Below are 17,568 nucleotides of genomic sequence, written 5' to 3' on the forward strand. Positions count from 1 at the left end.
CCACAAATAGAGTGAGCGTAAACATGTTCTTTTTTGTGTTTTGGAGGATGTATTTCTTTAATGAAAGTAGAGCTGTCTCTGTTGATCTCCCCTTTCTGAAGCCGGACTGTGCATTTGTTAAAACATCATACTTGTCAAGAAATTTTGTTATGCGAGAGAATAACATTTTTCCAAGACCCTTAGAAAAAACAGGCAATACAGATATTGGCCTATAGTTACTCGGTACCATTGTGATCACCACCGTTAAAGATTGCTGAAACCCTGGCACATTTCATACGTTCTGGGAAGCTTCCCGATTGCACAGGTTGAATATATGTGCCAGTAAATTAGAAATGTAACATAAACAATATTTTATGGGCTTTACCTGTACATTTTCAATATCGACTGCCTTGCTATTTTTTAAGCTAGCCTAGACTAGGCCTACACTAGAATATGCGGCAATTGTTTGGGAGCCGTACACGAAACGCAACATCGATGCATTAGAAAAAATTCAGCGAAAAGCTGTGCGCTTTATATTTTCTAAATACCGTCCAACTGACTCTCCCTCAAACTTAATGAGAATGAATAATATACAGACACTAAAATTGCGAAGAAAAATTTGAGGGATTAAGTTCCTCTATCTGCTTCAGAATAATCGGCCATCTCTTAATCCGCAGCAATACATACAACCACTAACAGGGCGATTAACAAGACACCGGCACGCCAAGTCATTAACTCCGTATTTTGCCAGGACCAACACATTTAAATATTCATTCTTTCCTCGCACAATAACCGAATGGAATAACTTGCCCATATCGCTTCTTTTGAACACTGACAGCATTGAATGCGTTGACAGCTGAACATGCGACAGTTGAAAAGTGTTGTTTGCTTCTTTTTATCTTGTTTTGTTGCAGTGTTTCTGAAATTGTTTATTTTTTATTGTCCTGCAATCATTCCAATGTAATTAATTGCTGTTATTTCTGTTTTGCTGCTCATGTATTCTTGCATTACCTTGTTGTTGTTTTTTTCTGTACTTCTGCCCCTCCTGCAAGGGCCACTACAAGGCCTGCAGTATTTTCTAAATAAAAAGAAATAGTAGTTACAGCAGCGTTTTCGCATTACGTCGTAATGCTGCTGCGGTGGCTGGAAGCCGAAACAGCGACTTCGTGGCTAGCAGCAGTAGGTATAGCATATGCTACCCGCCACTTCGACACCGTGGCGGGTGCCATATGGCGTCGGGAGCTGTGCGAGAATGACGTGTGAGCCAATTTCTGACGAAAGAACAATGTAAACCTGGTTGCCATTCCTCGAAGACTGAAGCCGCAGAGTGGTTGAGCAGAGCTCTGTCGCATGCGGAAATGTGCGGCTGGTCTCAGCATTTGTTGAAGGGATGCATGGGAGGCCGTCATGAATGAGCCGCGTGGACAGTTTCATCACAAAGCAGCGCTGCGTTGTGCGGGTCAGTTACCCGGCTCCTTCTTTGTGCCGGCGTAATCGAAGATGTAGCGAAACAATGGAATCTAATTAAATAATGGTGCTTAACGTTCCGAAGCCATATTAGAAGTATACGTGAAGCACTGTATATTGGAGGACTATACAGATTACTTTTAGCCGCCCAGGGTTCATTAACGTGCACCTAAATCTGAGTCCACGAGCGTGTTTGCATTTCGCCCCTATCAAAATGCTGTCACCCCACTAGCAAATCGAACCCACCACCTCGTGCTAAGCAGCAACATGCCACAGCCACTGAGCCAGCGTGGCCGGTCACAATGGAAATTAATGTTAAAGCGTGCGCGTGAAGTAGTTCGAAAAACTGACTCATACCAATATCTACTTCTTAGTTATACATCTTTTCGGTAGAAAAACAATTGCGTGCTTGTATACTTTGAACGAAGCAAGGATATCAGGCGCCTCGCAATAGACAAATGTCCAATAGAGGACAGGGACAAACGCCGCCCTTTAACCCTTTGAGGGTCGATTTTTTTCGCCAGATGTGACCGCCCGGGATCGATTTTTTTTTAATTGCAGATTCCAATTCTTCTTAGGGAGTTATTTCGAAAAAAGATTACCGTAATTTTTCTAGGGGGACCGTAAAGTGAGAAGATATTTTGCGTTGGTATATATGTACTCTTCATTCGTGAATAACAACAATAAAAAAGGAAATAAACATAGGACTAGAAAATTTTATGCATTGTTATAGTTCAAGGCTTTGAAAATGCGCACACGAAAATATTTCGCCAGGCACAAATGTTCCTGCTCTTACATTACTATGTACATTTATAGCGTTATCGAACTGCATAGGTGAGCGCACTCTAGAGAACTGTGGTTGTGTGCCCGTCAAAAATCATAACGTGTGACAAACTTCCGCTAATCTTCTTCTTATCGCCAACCAGAGGCAATTAGTTCTCGCGAGTGTCCAAAAAGAAAGCAACGGAAACGCATGCACGGCGGCATCTTTCCTATGCGCGCCCCTGGGAGCACTAAACGACCGATAGACAGGCGGTCGCCCTTTGAGCGATTAGTACCGAGATAGGCATCAGTTTCGCAATCACATGAAGCCGAAACCGCCCGCGAAAAAAAAAAAAAAACCCCGACGCCCGCCCGCCCGCGCGCACGCCAATGCGCGAGCGGTAGTATATAGACGCGCGGGAGCGAACTAGCGCTAAAACAAACCGTGCAACGAAAAATGAGAAAGGGAGGCGCGCGAAAAAAATTCCCTGTATTCCCACATAGTGACAGCACATGTCAGAAAAGAAAACGTTAGGAAATTGGTGCGCTTTTTAAGAAATACGCATGGCGCCGTAAATATATGGCATCGACCATTTTGGAGTTCGTTCGCGGCGCCGTATATTTACGTCATTGACCATCAAAGGGTTAACGTTTGCTCATTTACAACACAGAAACAATGCACGGACGTATTAACTGTTCATAGCTCAATGATAAAATGGAAATGCGTGGAAGCGCGCTTAATAAATAAGTTGACGAAGTGAGAGAGAGAGAGAGAGAGGCTAAAAAGTTTCAGGCTCATCTATAGCCAGATAAATATTTAGAGATATTATTCTTTTTTGTATGCATTTGCGTCGATTTCTTGTATTGCGTGACCTCTTTAATTTCTACGACGTAAACGTGTACAGTGCAATATGTTTTTTTTTTCCCGCTTTCTCATTTTCATGTTTGTTGTAATGGCCTTCTTGCAGTGTTCCACTCTGCCACCATCTGTACCTTTGACGTTAGCAGAGTTGTGGTGTAAATGAATGAATGAACAGCGGAAAACACTTGTTCTGTGTTCTTCGTTACTGTTTTGTTTAATTTTTGAAATCAGCTATGAGTTTAACGACGCCCCACCAAAAGTACTAGTTTGAGCCCATTTCCGCTGCGTCTCGCCTATCTGTGCTGATCGCTGCCGTCTCCGTTCGCGACTAATCATCCGGCTTTCAGCTCGTGTTGCTAGGTGCCCCTCAAGAAAACGCTGCTGATACCAACTATTCATGGGGCTTTGAAGATTCACAGGATCGAGTTTCTTGCAAGTTTTCATGCGCTTTGTGAATCAGGAGGTGTGAGCGAGATGGGGTTGCTTCAAAGGGGGTAGGAGGTATCATTGGTCACTTATCGTTCTGTGCGCTGCTCGGTCGGAGCGTCGTTCTCTCTCACGTGATCTTTTGTCCCTGACTTCTTTGGATTTCCGCGGCAGTCTTTCAATCTGCAACCCCACAACGTTGCACGTTGTGAGGTTAAATGAGGACAAATTCGGAGCCCTACAAAAGTTCATCTTGTCCATCCGTCAGAACCGACGACGAAGGAACATAACGCAGAAGTCCGCCATCAAGGCTTTGGGGCCTCGGCCACAGGGAAAACTCAGGAGCGTGACACATGGGCGGGGATATTCGCATGCGTCACATATGCATTTGTGTATTAAATTAGACTGAATGTATGTATAGCGCCGCTTTCGATGTTCACCCTAATATTCTTCAAAACCTGATCACGAAGAGCGTCACAGATTGTGCCATTCTTCACTTTGTCGCCTCGTAGTGGGAAACGGGAGCTCCGCGTTCAACACGTTACACTTATTTGGGCCTTGCTCCATGCTTGTTATAGTTGTTATTTGTGACTGCTCGTGCGAGGCCACATTGAGGTGCGATATGCGAGGGGTTTTAGCCACGACAGTGAGGGCGCCGGTCAGTATATATTTGGTTGACGTGTCCATCACAGGTGCGACAGTTACTGCGATATTTATCTTTATACGAATTTATCTCTCTCTCTCTCTTTAGCAGCGTTTACACGAATGCGACAAGTGGCGTGTCGTATCGCAGTTGCATATAGGGCATCAGGTCCGTGTATAAACGGTGGCAATGCGCTAGGAATGCCAATCGCATCAGTGCGATAAACGAGTATATAGTTCGATCGAGACGGGGAAAGTTACTTCATGCAGTGCATGTCGCTGGCGTGTCGCATTGAAGCTGAAAGAAAATTGAGACAGCTGCCTCTGTGTGCTCTGCCCCACTCACCGGAGGAACGCAAATTGCCGGAAACAGGTTCTGGCTTGGAGGAAGGGGGATGCGCCACATGTAAATGCTGTTGCATAGTAATTACCCTGATGGATAAAGGAAAAAAAGGGGGGTAGGCTATTGTCGCATACATGTAAACACGGGTTTATCCTACTCGGGAAAGCTGTAAATTCTGGAATTCTGTAAAGCGCCCGGGTTTCTTATTAATTTAATTTATTTTTACACATCCAAAAGCAAAACAAACAGACGGGCCTGTCTAACTTTATGAAAACTTGTGCAACTATAGGGCCGGCAGAGTCGGTACAGCGATGTGGTTAAATAATAATAACATAATAACACATCTTTTTCACCAACTTTCATACGAATAGATGGTAATATTACCTGTTAACAAACAATGACATAGCAAACAAAGAGACAAAAGTTTAAATTACTAAAACAACAAATGCGAACAGTAGTTCTACATTTTGCCAATAATTTATTTAACAGTTTTTTTTTTGAAGTTGCAGAAATGAATTTATCAGACAAATCATTACATATTTTTGGGATGTATACACTTCTTCTCACTTCTCCATGCTTATAAGCAGAATGAGGTACCTTAAAAGTTTTTTGTTTCTTAACAATCGAAGTGCAACGTATGCCTCTGAATTCATCACCCTATTTATTTATTTATTTATTTATTTATTCATTTATTTATTTATTTATTTACGTATACTCAGGCCAAAATAGATCTGTAGTGGAAGCTGGAACAATTATACATTACTATACATTACACATTAAAAACACACATATGCACAAAAAGTTGAATGATCAAAAAGAAGCGCTTAACATGTTAGTGAAGTGCTTACCAGTGGTAGCTATAATATATTTTAGTGATAGTGAACGAATGTTACCGGGTCGAGAATTCCAAAGCTATATTGTAGGCGAAAAAAAAAAACTGTACTTGAATGTGTGTATGGGCAAAAATAGGTGTTACGTTCAAGTCGTGGGAGCTATGAGTACAACTTGCGTTAATAAATATGATATAGTTGCAATCAGAAAAATCAGAGGTGGAGTTAATAATTGCATATAAATGTTTTAAGGCTTCAATGCGACAACGTCAAAGTAATGACTCAATATTCAAGTATTGCTGAGCCTGTGTTGGTGAGCAGTTGCTGCTGTAATTTTGGCAAATGAAACGGATAGATTTTCATTGAAAGTTATTGAGCGAGCTTATTTCTCATTGTTTGTAGGGGAACCAAACGACAGATGCATATTCTAGAACAGGACGAATTAACGTTTTATGTAATAGCAATTTAGTATCGCGGGGGTCTTAGCTAAAGCTCGGCGCAAATAGCCTAATTTTTTAGGGCTTTCCTGTTTACGTACTCAATATGTTTAGACCAAGAAAGTTGCTCCGCTAGGATGACACCTAATTATTTATATGGATACACTCTATTAAGTTGGATGCCATCCAGTGAATAATCGAACGAGAGGAGCTCTCTCTACTGGCAAATGACATCATGACTGTTTTACTACAGTTGATGTTTATTTGCCACGTTTTGCGCCAAGCGCAGAAAGAGATAAGGTATTGGGCAAGGCGGTGATGGTAATCAATGGAGTTAATAACTTCATATAATACACAGTCATCTGCACAAAGTCTGATTTTAGTTGAAGTTCTTTAAGGTAAATCATTGATGCATATTAGAAATAATAAAGGGCCTAATACGGATCCCTGAGGAACGTTTGATGTAACGTCGACGGGAGCTGAAGATTCCACTGAATTAAAAGAAACAAATTGTGAGCGATAACGAAGAAAACTGGCTATCCAAGAAACAAGACAGGTTATTGAATATGGCGTTTAATTTTACCGGTAGGTTAGAATGAATCACAGAGTCAAAAGCTTTAGAGAAGTCAATAAATACGGCATCCTCTTGATTACTTATTGAGTAGAACTTGTTGCTGGGCGAGTTGGTTGAGATCTAATGAATACATTGTTGCGCCAATAGGAATATAAAGACTTAGGAGGGCAAACACTTGAGAGGGCAAATACGTAAGAGGGCAGCGCTCGATGCATCGTTTCTTACTTGCCCCCCTAAGTCTTTATTTTCCTTTTGGCCCAACAATGTATTCATTAGATTACCTGTGTCTATAGGTTAGAAGCGATATCACGAACAAAATCGACTAATTGTTTTACAGTGCTATAACCAGCACATTCTCTACAGATATAGGCAAGTCTCTACAATTACAGGAAATAGTGGCAGAATATGTAAGGGAAGGCCAATGAATGCCAGGAACGTTAAGGTCACCAAGAACAATTAAGTCAGAACTGTCGAGGCTATGGCCATGTATAAAATGCGAAATATTATCTGGTATGTCACTCGGGGTATCAGGGGGGCGATAAAGACCACAAATTGTTAAATTCTGCTTACGCACTGGTAACTTGCACCGAACCGATTCTACATTGGGAGGACCTAGTAGAGCCTTAAGATTAAAATCTGAACGTAAAAGCAAAGCAACACCACCGCCTTTCTTATTCTGACGGTCATACCGTACAGCAATGTAACCGCGAGGCGTGCATTCCGAGTCGTGAATCTCTTCACGAAGCCACGTTTCTGCGATGCATACAACACGACGAGAACATGAAGAAACTAGCGAAAGAAACTGTGGAAATTTGTTAGTTATGCTTGTGGTAATAACGTTCAAAAGCGCGAGATCTGTGGCAGAGTGATGCGATTGTCAACCTAGTGATGATGACACGTTTGGAAATCTTGCACTTGAATGAAAACCAAGAGCTATTACTGAACTATTTGAGGCACCGTCCCAGTTATATCTAACGTTATCTATAAATAAGTGATCGAACCTAATTTCAATAACCGAGCCGTTATTCTGCTGCTCAACCAAAGCGTCCCATGGCTTTGTACGTACTGCGCGCACTCTGGACGAAAAACCTTCGGATGCCGGAATTTTTCAGCTTATAAGCGTTTTTAAGCATGAGTAGCTTATCGCCGAAATGAAGCAATTTTAAAATGATAGGGCGAGAACGCCGAGGGCGTATTCTGCCTAACCTGTGCAAGCAATCAATACGCCGACACTCAAGCGAAAGCCTATTGAACACGTTCGCAACCATGGAGTGCAGTGTGTCGTGATTCTCGATGGAATGTTCTGGTATGCCATGAAGGATTATGTTATTTCTTCGTGAATGATTTTTGAGATCGTCATATTTGGCAGTTAGTACGGCAACAATGCGCTTTAAACAAACCGCCTCAGAATGAAGCTGATCCGAGTCTTGATCAGACAGCGCCATCGAACATAAGGTTTAGAGAGCTAGCCACGCGCAATTCCAAGGCATCGAAACTTGTATTCACAGAATTTTCGATTTCAGATGTCTTGTGACATATTTTTATGACAAGCAATTTGATCGGAGAGAACTTTCACAAGACAAGAGTTATCGCAACTAGACATTGCCAGCTCGGCCAACGTCCCAAGGGCGTTAAGAACGCTTTCTTGGGATTCGTCAGGTTTTCCAGTTTTAGACGCTGGCCTCCTGGGGTCGGAGTTAAGCTCAACATCACCGCTCAGGATAAGACGGCCAAGGTAATCGATGATGTAAGAAAAATTTCACATGAGTCTACTACGCAAATAACTGTGTGGGCAACACAGCAGCAGCAGGAATCGTTTATCGGATCGGGTGCAGTACGAGTTGCCCCAGTAACGTACCTGTGCAAGCAAGAAGAAGCGTTTAGGCAACATGCTGAAGCTCCTGGTGCTGCTGCATTGCCCGCTGCCGAGTGATAACCGTCCTGGTAAGCAAATCCTCGAAAATGCGAAATCCCAATAAGAGGAGGACGTAAACTGTCGTTGCCGCCAAATTCCAAGGCCTCTGCCCCATTGTCCCTCGCGAATCTCATCAACAAGACGTTGAATGAAAGGAGGACAGGAGGGCACTAAATCTCCGCCTGTGCTTCACTGATTTCATTGCTGAACCACGGAGTTGTGGCTTCTTATCAGCGACATGGGATAGACGCGTTAGGACAGTGGTGCCACTCTACCATCCTCGCCGCGTGACAGCCTGACGGTATTTAACTTCTACGTTCCACGCGTTCATCTACCGAAGATAGTCTTAGCGTGCGCCAAGCAGTGAGGTGTGTCCCTGTTGTGCCAGCTATGGTCTAGTGTTCAAATGCAGGTCAAAAATGCGCGAGACTTCGCACGAGACCGTAATATTGTTCCTCCATGATCCAAGAGCATAGTGCAACGCGTACGCTGACTTACCAAATTTTTTTATGTGTCTACGCGCTCTAGGCGCCCGCAAGGGCTACTCTAAAGTCCGCCTCAAATTTACTTGTGTGCTCTATAGAGTCGCACCGTATACTTGGTACTGCCCTGGTAGGGCTTTGCGCGTAACGTAGGTTCTCTTAGTGTTCCTGAAGAGCACTGGCCCGAACCAGACACTGTTACTTTGTGTGTTTGTGTATGTTGTGTGCGTGCTTATATGTATAATGCTTTGCTCTTTCTTCTTCCGTTCTTCCTATCTTCCATATCCATATTTGTCTCATTTCTGAAGAGTATATAGACAGGCACTGTGTCCCTTTCGGTGGCATGTTGTCAGTCTGCTCCTCACTTTTCCTTTCATCACAAGTGCATATATGTTTTCATGACAAATAATAATAATAATAATAATAATAATAATAATAATAATAATAATAATAAATCAAATGTTTATTAGAGTGCCCAGGAACAGCTACGGAGCCTTCGTGCTGGTACACTTAAAAAGGAATACGCGAGATAAAATGTTCATCATCATCATCATCATCATCATCATCATCATCATCATCATCATCATCACATTTATGTCCACAGCAGGACGAAGGCTCCTCCCTGCGATCTCCAATTACCCCTGTCCTGAGCCAACTGATTCCAAATAACACCAGCAAATTTCGTCATTTCGTCGCACCACCTAGTCTTCTGCCGGCCTCTACTGCGCTTTCCCTCTCTTGGTCGCCATTCTGTCACCCTAATGGTTCAACGATTACCCAATCTGCGCATTACATGACCTGCCCAGCGCTATTTTTTTCTCTTGATGTCTATTAGAATATCGTCTGTACCCGCTCGCTCTCTGATCCAAACCGCTGTCTTTCTGTCTCTTAAAGTTATGCCTAGCAGCCTTCGTTCGATCTCTCTTTTCGCGTTCTTTAACTTGTTCTCAAGCTTCTTTGTCAGTATCCTAGTCTCTGCCCGATATGTCAGCACCGGTAAAATGTTAAGAGAAGACAAATGTGGTGGCAAAACAATTGGAGATAGGGAAAGTGAAACAATTAAGGAAATAAGGAAATAATGACAAGGAAACAACAGGGAACAAATAAGGAAACGAAGAGGCGGAATTGGAGTAAATCATACAACATGATTATCTTGATATACACAGAAGACATGAACTATTAAACATGTCAATACAGGCGGAACTCCTATTACATGTTTTTTTTTTTTTTTTTTTTTTAGTCGAGCAGGATATATCCTCTAATGCAACAAGGCCGCGCAGAAAATGCGGAATGCTGTCTGGTATACAGTTACGGCACTGAAAAGTGCGCATGATCAAGAAGCCTTGGACAATGCATAATGCCATGGACCACCTTATAGAGGAACAGAAGGTCTGATTTAATGCGCTTAGACGTGTGAGTAGATGTATAGTTGAGAGGGCTGGACTATGGTCGCCAGAACGGTAAAAGCGCTCCTTGAAGATATATACAGACTTATTCTAGACGCGTTCAATGAGGTCAGATATAGATTTGCACGTTTTGCCCCAAAACTACAGAGGTATACTGTAGTAGTGGAAGGCACACACTAGAATACAGTTCAGAAAGGCAACAGCGGAGTGGAAATCATGCGATACACGAGAAAGACTAACAAGAGCGCGAAGGGCACGTTGTTTCGCATATTAGCGTGGGACGAGAATCTTAGCGTTTTGTCGAAGTACACAGCAATATTTTTCATCACTCGTCAATCTAATCTCAGGCGCAGTACGTGGACTTGTGTACAGGCATATGTTCGGTCTTGCCTATTGCTTTGTTTTGTATACGTAAGGACTTATTCCAGTTGCGAAGTAACTGATAGAGTTGTTCTTTATTTGCCCATTTTCTTCTCCTTGGCTGTTCTGCATTTTTTTTAATTGTAGGTTTCATCACAACCCCTTCGCTCTCCAGTGCATTGTATGTGGTGAGAATGCAATAAATCAATAAAAAGGTGGCAGTTTCCGTCGAAGGGTGAAGCATTGACAGCGATAGCAAGGTTTAGCATTGCTCTTGGACTCTGTCGTTTCTTCTCAGGGCCACAGAGCGCGTGCTCCGCAGTGCAGGTATTTCTCACGGAGTCCAGCCAAATGCTCTGTTGTTGTTGTCGTTGTCGCCTTCAACATACGGCGCGTACCCACGAGGGGGGATCGGTTAGGGTTCGCAATGGAAACATTAAATTTGTATATTTTACTTTCTTTTTGGGTGCTCTTCAATTAATGTTTGGTGCTTCGTCCTACCATTATTGCTTCGATTTGAACACGTGATTTCACCTTTGAAGGACGCTTTCTCTATACGAGTCTTGAAAGTTTACTTGTGCTTTTAACTTGTAACAATTCATTCATTTCTTGGCCAATCCCCCTTGGGTATGAGCCATAAGTTGCACAACAACGACGACGACTCCTCGACCGACAAACTATAGGCGGGCGCGACTGCTGCCAGGCAGAAGGAACAGGGCCCTGGAAGCTACGAAACGTCTCTTGTTAAGGGTTTAATATTTTGGCTGCTAAGGCAAGAGCTCGCTGCCTAATGGTTAGAGTACGGGCATTCTGTGCTTGGTACACATTATTCGAATGGGGTCATTGGACTATTTAATTTATGTTTACTTATTTAAATATAGATATACTGATATATACCCGGAACATCATGGCGACGGGGACTCCGACGGCACAAGTAATTGCTACCGAAAAAAAAAAATATATATATTTCTCTCCATACAAACGGTATAGGAGCGCACTAAAGAGGATGCCTAAGCACACAAACAAGCAGACAGTGCAAAAGAAGTTCCTTAAGTAATGAGGTTGATTTATTTTCAAATGCGACATGTGTAGCAAAATACCGTATGGTCACAATAACATGAACGGCAACAATGAGCAGCGGACGGAATACATTGTAAACAGTGTACAGTCAAGCCAAAGAAAATAATATTCCCAACCTTCGCGACAGTGTTACTTGCTTGAATAAAAACCACAGTTATACGGGACAGACAAAAAACCAGGAAATGCTGCTTTCACAGGAAATCACAGATTTGCAGACAAGAGTGGTTTTGTCGCGGTTTCACAAATTGTTGGGAAATCTGAGCGAGACATTTTTTTTAGCTGTATGCAGTAGAATTCGCAATTTTAGCAACGACAAGGTGTAGCTGCTGAATGACATACAACAGTACACATATCTGTACAAATATAGCTGACGTGAAATGTGCTAAAATCAACACCATCGGCTCGTCTAGCTTGGTGGCCAAAGTTTTCCCGTGAGCCCGAGCATGTGAATAAGTTATTCAGCCATAGCTGCCAGCGTTTCTTCCGGCAGAATAACGCTATTATGGTTATAAATAATAGAATTTAATTTGATCGGAAACGTCAAACGGGTAACACTGATAGGAAGCCATAATTCACAGCGGTGACTTTGAATTCACAATGAAGACACGTAATAACATAATGTAAGACGCAAAGTAAACAAAATAAATAAATAAGGTACCAAGGGCACGAGGAGAGGCTTGCGAAAGATGAGGTGATAGTGTTGATGCCCCATAGTGAGAATAGAGGTGCAGAAAAGTTAGGGTTTGGCGATTCTGCACATTTAAAGAACACAGCACAGACGAGACGGAATAAAGAAACAACGATGCACAGGGCTGACAATCAAATGATTTTGTTTACTGAACAAGAGAGTGCGCATTGCCGATGGAGAAAAACAAGACGCTTACACAAAGCACAAAGCTGGGAATATTGTTTCTGGAGTGCATATACCACGTGTTCTTCTTTTTTTTTAATCCGTACGAACATTTTTAAGATACCCTGTCGCAAAGATCAAAATTCTACTTGAGATGGATTGCTCGAAGGGGCTGGTATTTCTTGCACGAGAAGTCCTCATGCTGGTGCACCAATCTCGCTAAATAAGAATGTAACTAATCACTTTAGGGCACATGTTGCAGCCTACGAATTGGATCCGCTTAGTTTGCAAGGAATATCCACCTAGAAAGAATTCAGTAGCTGGAATCAGTTGCGAGATGGGGGGGGGGGGGGGGCTGCAATCCCAAATTGTGTGACAAAACGCACCAGTGTTCCATATGAATTTGTCCTGCGGTGATGAGGCGTTTTTTTTTAATGCACATGGAACACTGGATTTTGCCGCAACTTTATAACTTTATCTCAAAAGAGGTGGTTCTCTCAAAATAAGTTCCGGATGGACATGGCTATGAGAACTCACCGGCATCAATTCCTGAGTCGCAGGGTGTGCCTTAATGTGATTAGTTGCAAGTTCATTATGAAACACTCTTTATTCACAAATTCTTCAGTTTTTTTTACAGAATAAAACAAGAGCGTTGCTAAATTAGCAGCGCGTTTGCTAAATTTTTCGTGTGAATTATGTTCACTTTCTCGGGAAATCTGCCTCAGGCAGTAGAGTTGTGGTGTATTTTCACCTTTAGAAAAAAAAAAAAAATGAGCACCAATACCACCTGGTGCGTTTAGTTTCTTTTCACGAGAAAAATCACTTTTCGCTCAACACTGCGTCTCCTCTGTTTCGTACTATCTAAAACGCAAAACAAGAGTTTCTAGCGCCTTTCGGGCCCGGTGTACACCACATCCGCGACGCTCAGGTACCGGCGAATGGCCAGCCAGCAGTCCAGAGGTATTGTGTCCAGGCGGGGACGACCGTCGCTGTTCTCCTCGCAGACGACGCTCTCCCTGACGACGCCGGCGATGCTCATGAAGCCGTCCAGCTCCTTCAGATTGATGACTGTCTCTCGCATCCTCCTGGAGGCTTGCAACTCGCATACGGACATCAGTTCCTGCACTCGCGGCAACAGCAGAGGACTTGAAGCCACCAACTCGAGAGCTTCGGCGTCAGCCTTGTCAGAGCAGAGGCCAGCAACAAGTCGCGCTGCCCGCTCCAGGAGGGTGGCGTTGCGCGTCGCTGCTTTCTGGATGAGCGCCCAGTTCTTGGCGTCAATTCGGCGCTCGAAAGTGTCCACCGACACGATGGTGAAGTTGCTGTCAATCGACTTGCAGAGACGCGAAAAGAACGCCTTTGCGGGAACCGCGCTATCCCGATTGTAGGTGAGAGTGTGGATCGTCTTGCTAGAACTGACAACGTCCGCGAGCAATACCGCGGTGCGTCTGCTCAGGCACCACTTCTCCACACCTAGGCTCGTGATGCTAGTGTTTCGTGCGATGCCATCTAGCAGAAGCATAGTTGATCCCTTGCACGCACGGAAGCTCAGCGTGACTGCCTTGAGAGACTTTGTGGTTTTCAGGTAAATCGCCAGCGGTTCAGCTGAGCTGAGATGAATGCTTCCTGTTACGGCCAAAGTCAACTTCGTCACGTGATCGAGCGTTCTCAGGTCAGCGCAACATCTGATGAGCGCCGGTTTCTCGTCGATCTGAGTGCCGGCGCAGGCTTCGAGTATGACCTCGTGGACAGGAGACCCCCTGGGTATGTCAACAAAGTTTGCCTCGTCCGTCATAACGACGCTCGTGCGGACCCGGCTGGCCGTGCCTGCTTCCTGGGCAATGCGGGCTAGCTCGCTGGGGTATCTTCTATATGGTGGAGTCACGAACACGTGGGGGAGGAAGTGCTGTGCAGCGAGCCCCTCGAAGAATGCCCGCTGGTCTTCTTGGGCGAAACGAAGCAGGTCGAGCGAAAGCGTCCGTAACGAGTGCAGTTTTTGCAGAATGTGAACGTAAGGCTCAATACGGCTAGAGATGCGTCTCCGCGAGCCGTTAGTTTTTGCACACGACTCGCTGGTGGGAAACGAAAAAACTGGCATGCAGTAGAGGAGGTCGAGATGCTGCACAGTCTGGCTACGGACCAATGACATTGCCAGAACCCACGCATCGTGTGTGTGCATACGAAAGCCAACCAGCTCCAACTCTACCAGTGCCCTTGCGTTCGCCAGCGCTGATGCGATGCTGTTCACGGTCAGGTATTTCTGCGAGGCGGAACCCTCTAGGCGCAACGACTTAAGCACGTTGTTACCGTTCAACATCTGCAAGAAGAGGCTCGCGTCCTCCGCTTTCACGAGTGTGACGTCAAGCGAGAGACGGCTTATATTAGGACTAAGTGCCAGCGCTCGTAAAATTGGTGACAGGCCTTGGGGCATGGCGGCGAACTCTCCGACTTCAAAGCGCCTGAGCTTGGTGTTCCTCATAATCACGGCCTCCAGGGTGACTACGTTTTCTGCTTGGTTGTCGGCGCAGATGCGCTCAAAACTCAGCTCCTCGATGTGCCGCAGGCAACCGCACGCAGTCAGCATCTGTTGGTAGCAGACGGCTTTGCCGATGTCTGCGTTCATCTTCAAGGTCTTCAGGCGCCGGCACTCGCTGATGCCGTCGCAAAAAAGGGCGAACCACTCTACGTCATTGAACTGACCCAAGCAGTCCAATTCGATCTTCGTCACGCAGGCGTGCTTGACGAATAGCCAGTGCAGAAGTACTACCGCGCGTTGAATCCGCTTCTTCGTTTCCTGGTGGTCGAAACTCTTTATAGGAAAGGAAAGTTCTAGCTCTCCGGTGGCGACCCTTTCTTTCATCTGTACTTGAATCGCAGCTAGTATGTCGTTCCACCCGCTCAGATGTGTCAGCACCTCGCAGCCCTTCCCGTTCGCTTTGCCGCACGGCACCATGAAGTCAGCCCCCTTGTTGGCCAGGATCATCTTAATCTGCTGTAGCCTCGCGTACGCCTCTTTGGCAGAGTTGAAGTTCCTGGGACACAGCTTCTTCAAGTATCTCGCGTACGACCATAGGATCCAGTCTTGCGGCGCCATCGCCTGCGGCGACAAACGGCGGTAACGTTTCAAACACACTCTGTATGTTCTTTTTCAATTTTTTTTCCAATTTATAAAGCACTAGTTATGCGACTGACATCAATACATGGACAGTGAAACAAGCGTGATGCGCAGGCTTTCTCAACGTCCTGGGAGAACGAAGTGCGATATTTAGTTTATATTATTAAGAAATTATCCGTATATAGGACCCCTAACGCGGTAGAAAAGTTTAATATGTGTGACCTAATTGCGGACAATAAAACAATACTAACACGCCAGCTCAACATAAACATCATTGATGTAAATTCAACTGTTATTCAGCAAGGTCGCACAGGTCTGCAGCGTTCTTTTACGCGGTGATGCTTCAACCGGGAAAGTTGACAAACGTTTCGTTTTCTTTAGAAACATGCTTTTTAGAAACATGAGATTGACCACTACTGACAAAGAGTGAACGAATTTCAAACACTTACCTGTTTTGGTGTTGACAAATCCTTCGATGAAGTCAACTTCCTATGGGCACTTTAATTGTGGAGGTCGGCTGGTGTAGGACGACCCGTGGATGACCTGTGTGCGACTCCGTGGAGGCCCTCGATGTCGCCTTATTTTTATACCCTCGTCTCCCAGCACGCAGGGAAAGGAGATTATCAGCTACCGTAGTAGAGCGCTATTCACTGTTAACCACTAGCTTACGAGGTGATTCACTGATCGGCGTGACTCATCCGCGTGACTCATGGGCTCACGCGGTGTTAGGGGAAAGCGGCTGAGTGAAAAGTCGATATAGGAGAGGGTGATAAGCGAAATCACGGGGTATCACTGGAATAGTGATATGTTTTAACAACCACTCCGCGTCGTAACGTGGCCGTGTTAGACTCGGTTTCCTTCTTTTACACGCAGCCTTTGTAGCGGGAGTGCAGAGTGTGTCTTGCGAGATGGTGGTGTACCTCGGCAGCATGAAGTGGATGCTATAGGCACTGTTTTCTGGGTGAAATATATATATATTTCACCCAGAATATATATATATATATATATATATTTATATAGAAATATATATATATATATATAGAAATATATAGAAATATATTTTTGCTTGTGTCTATTGGTCTTCCTTCCCGATTCATGGACTTGGCTTGGTAGTGCATAGACATTTTCGTTCCCTCGCTCCCTCTTCCTTTTTTTCTTTCCTTAATAAACAACCTTAGGTGGGTGATTGCACCTGTAGCTTTATTAAAGTTTGGGAAGTTTGAGCTGGCAGCGTGGCTTCAGGATATGTTTTGTTTTGTATAGCCAAATGCGCGAGTTACTGCGCTGACTTGCTTATAGCCGTCAATCGAGAAGTAATCGAGTTTGCGTGTTGCGTGGGTAACTTCAAATAGTCTACCAGCACTATACAACAAGGGGTGTAATTTCTGCTTGTGTTACCAACAGAAAGGGCAATTCAAGATACCTTGCACAGTGTGGAAAATCATAGTATGGTGCTCTGTGTTCTGCACTTTCCCTCTACTCATTAAGCCATTTATGCATGCTAAACAGCAGCGATACCACTTCGACAATGTGTCGGCCGTAGGCGCAAGAGCCGGGTGGAATAAATATCAATTAATTAATTAATTAATTAAGGAATTAAATTAGTAAATAAATGATTAAATATTTATTTAGTATTTGTTACTACCTGTAGTCACGGCGCAACTGATAATGCAACTGATTGTCAAAACGTGAAATTGCCATTAGTTTCTGCTGCTTTCATCTTGCTACTAGAACTTATAATAAAAAGCGTAATCCGAAAGGACCCTCTAGATGTTTACATATCCTATTAAATGAAGCAGGTTTCATTCGGATCGGTGCTGCTCTCTCCTATAGTGATAGCATTTGGGCGCTTCAGATGAAATTGTGCAAGAATATATTAAGGCTATCCAACTAAACCTTTCCCTTAGGATATTAGGAAAAATGCTATGTTCTGCTGCAATTTCTCATTAACTCAATCTTTTAAAATTTTATTGTTTGCGGCTGCCAGAACGTTGACCACCTATTGTGCCACTGTCGTTAATTTGAAGCACAAAGACAA

The 17,568-nt window shown here is 44.0% G+C and overlaps 1 protein-coding gene across 1 annotated transcript; it reads right to left on the reverse strand.

Annotated features, from left to right (window-relative positions):
* Positions 1–12,211: 12,211 nt before the first annotated feature.
* Positions 12,212–15,294, reverse strand: LOC126532212 (uncharacterized). Its single transcript, XM_050179880.3, has one exon. It carries the CDS (start codon positions 15,273–15,275, stop codon positions 13,299–13,301), a length of 1,977 nt encoding a protein of 658 aa, XP_050035837.2. The 5' UTR covers positions 15,276–15,294; the 3' UTR covers positions 12,212–13,298.
* Between the last annotated feature and the right edge of the window lie 2,274 nt (positions 15,295–17,568).

The sequence above is a fragment of the Dermacentor andersoni genome, chromosome 5 (assembly GCF_023375885.2).
Source record: "Dermacentor andersoni chromosome 5, qqDerAnde1_hic_scaffold, whole genome shotgun sequence".
NCBI classification, from domain to species: domain Eukaryota; kingdom Metazoa; phylum Arthropoda; class Arachnida; order Ixodida; family Ixodidae; genus Dermacentor; species Dermacentor andersoni.

Coding starts and splice junctions, on each gene's coding strand:
- LOC126532212 (XM_050179880.3), bottom strand. CDS start 15,275: ATGAAAGAAAGGGTCGCCACCGGAGAGCTAGAACTTTCCTTTCCTATA.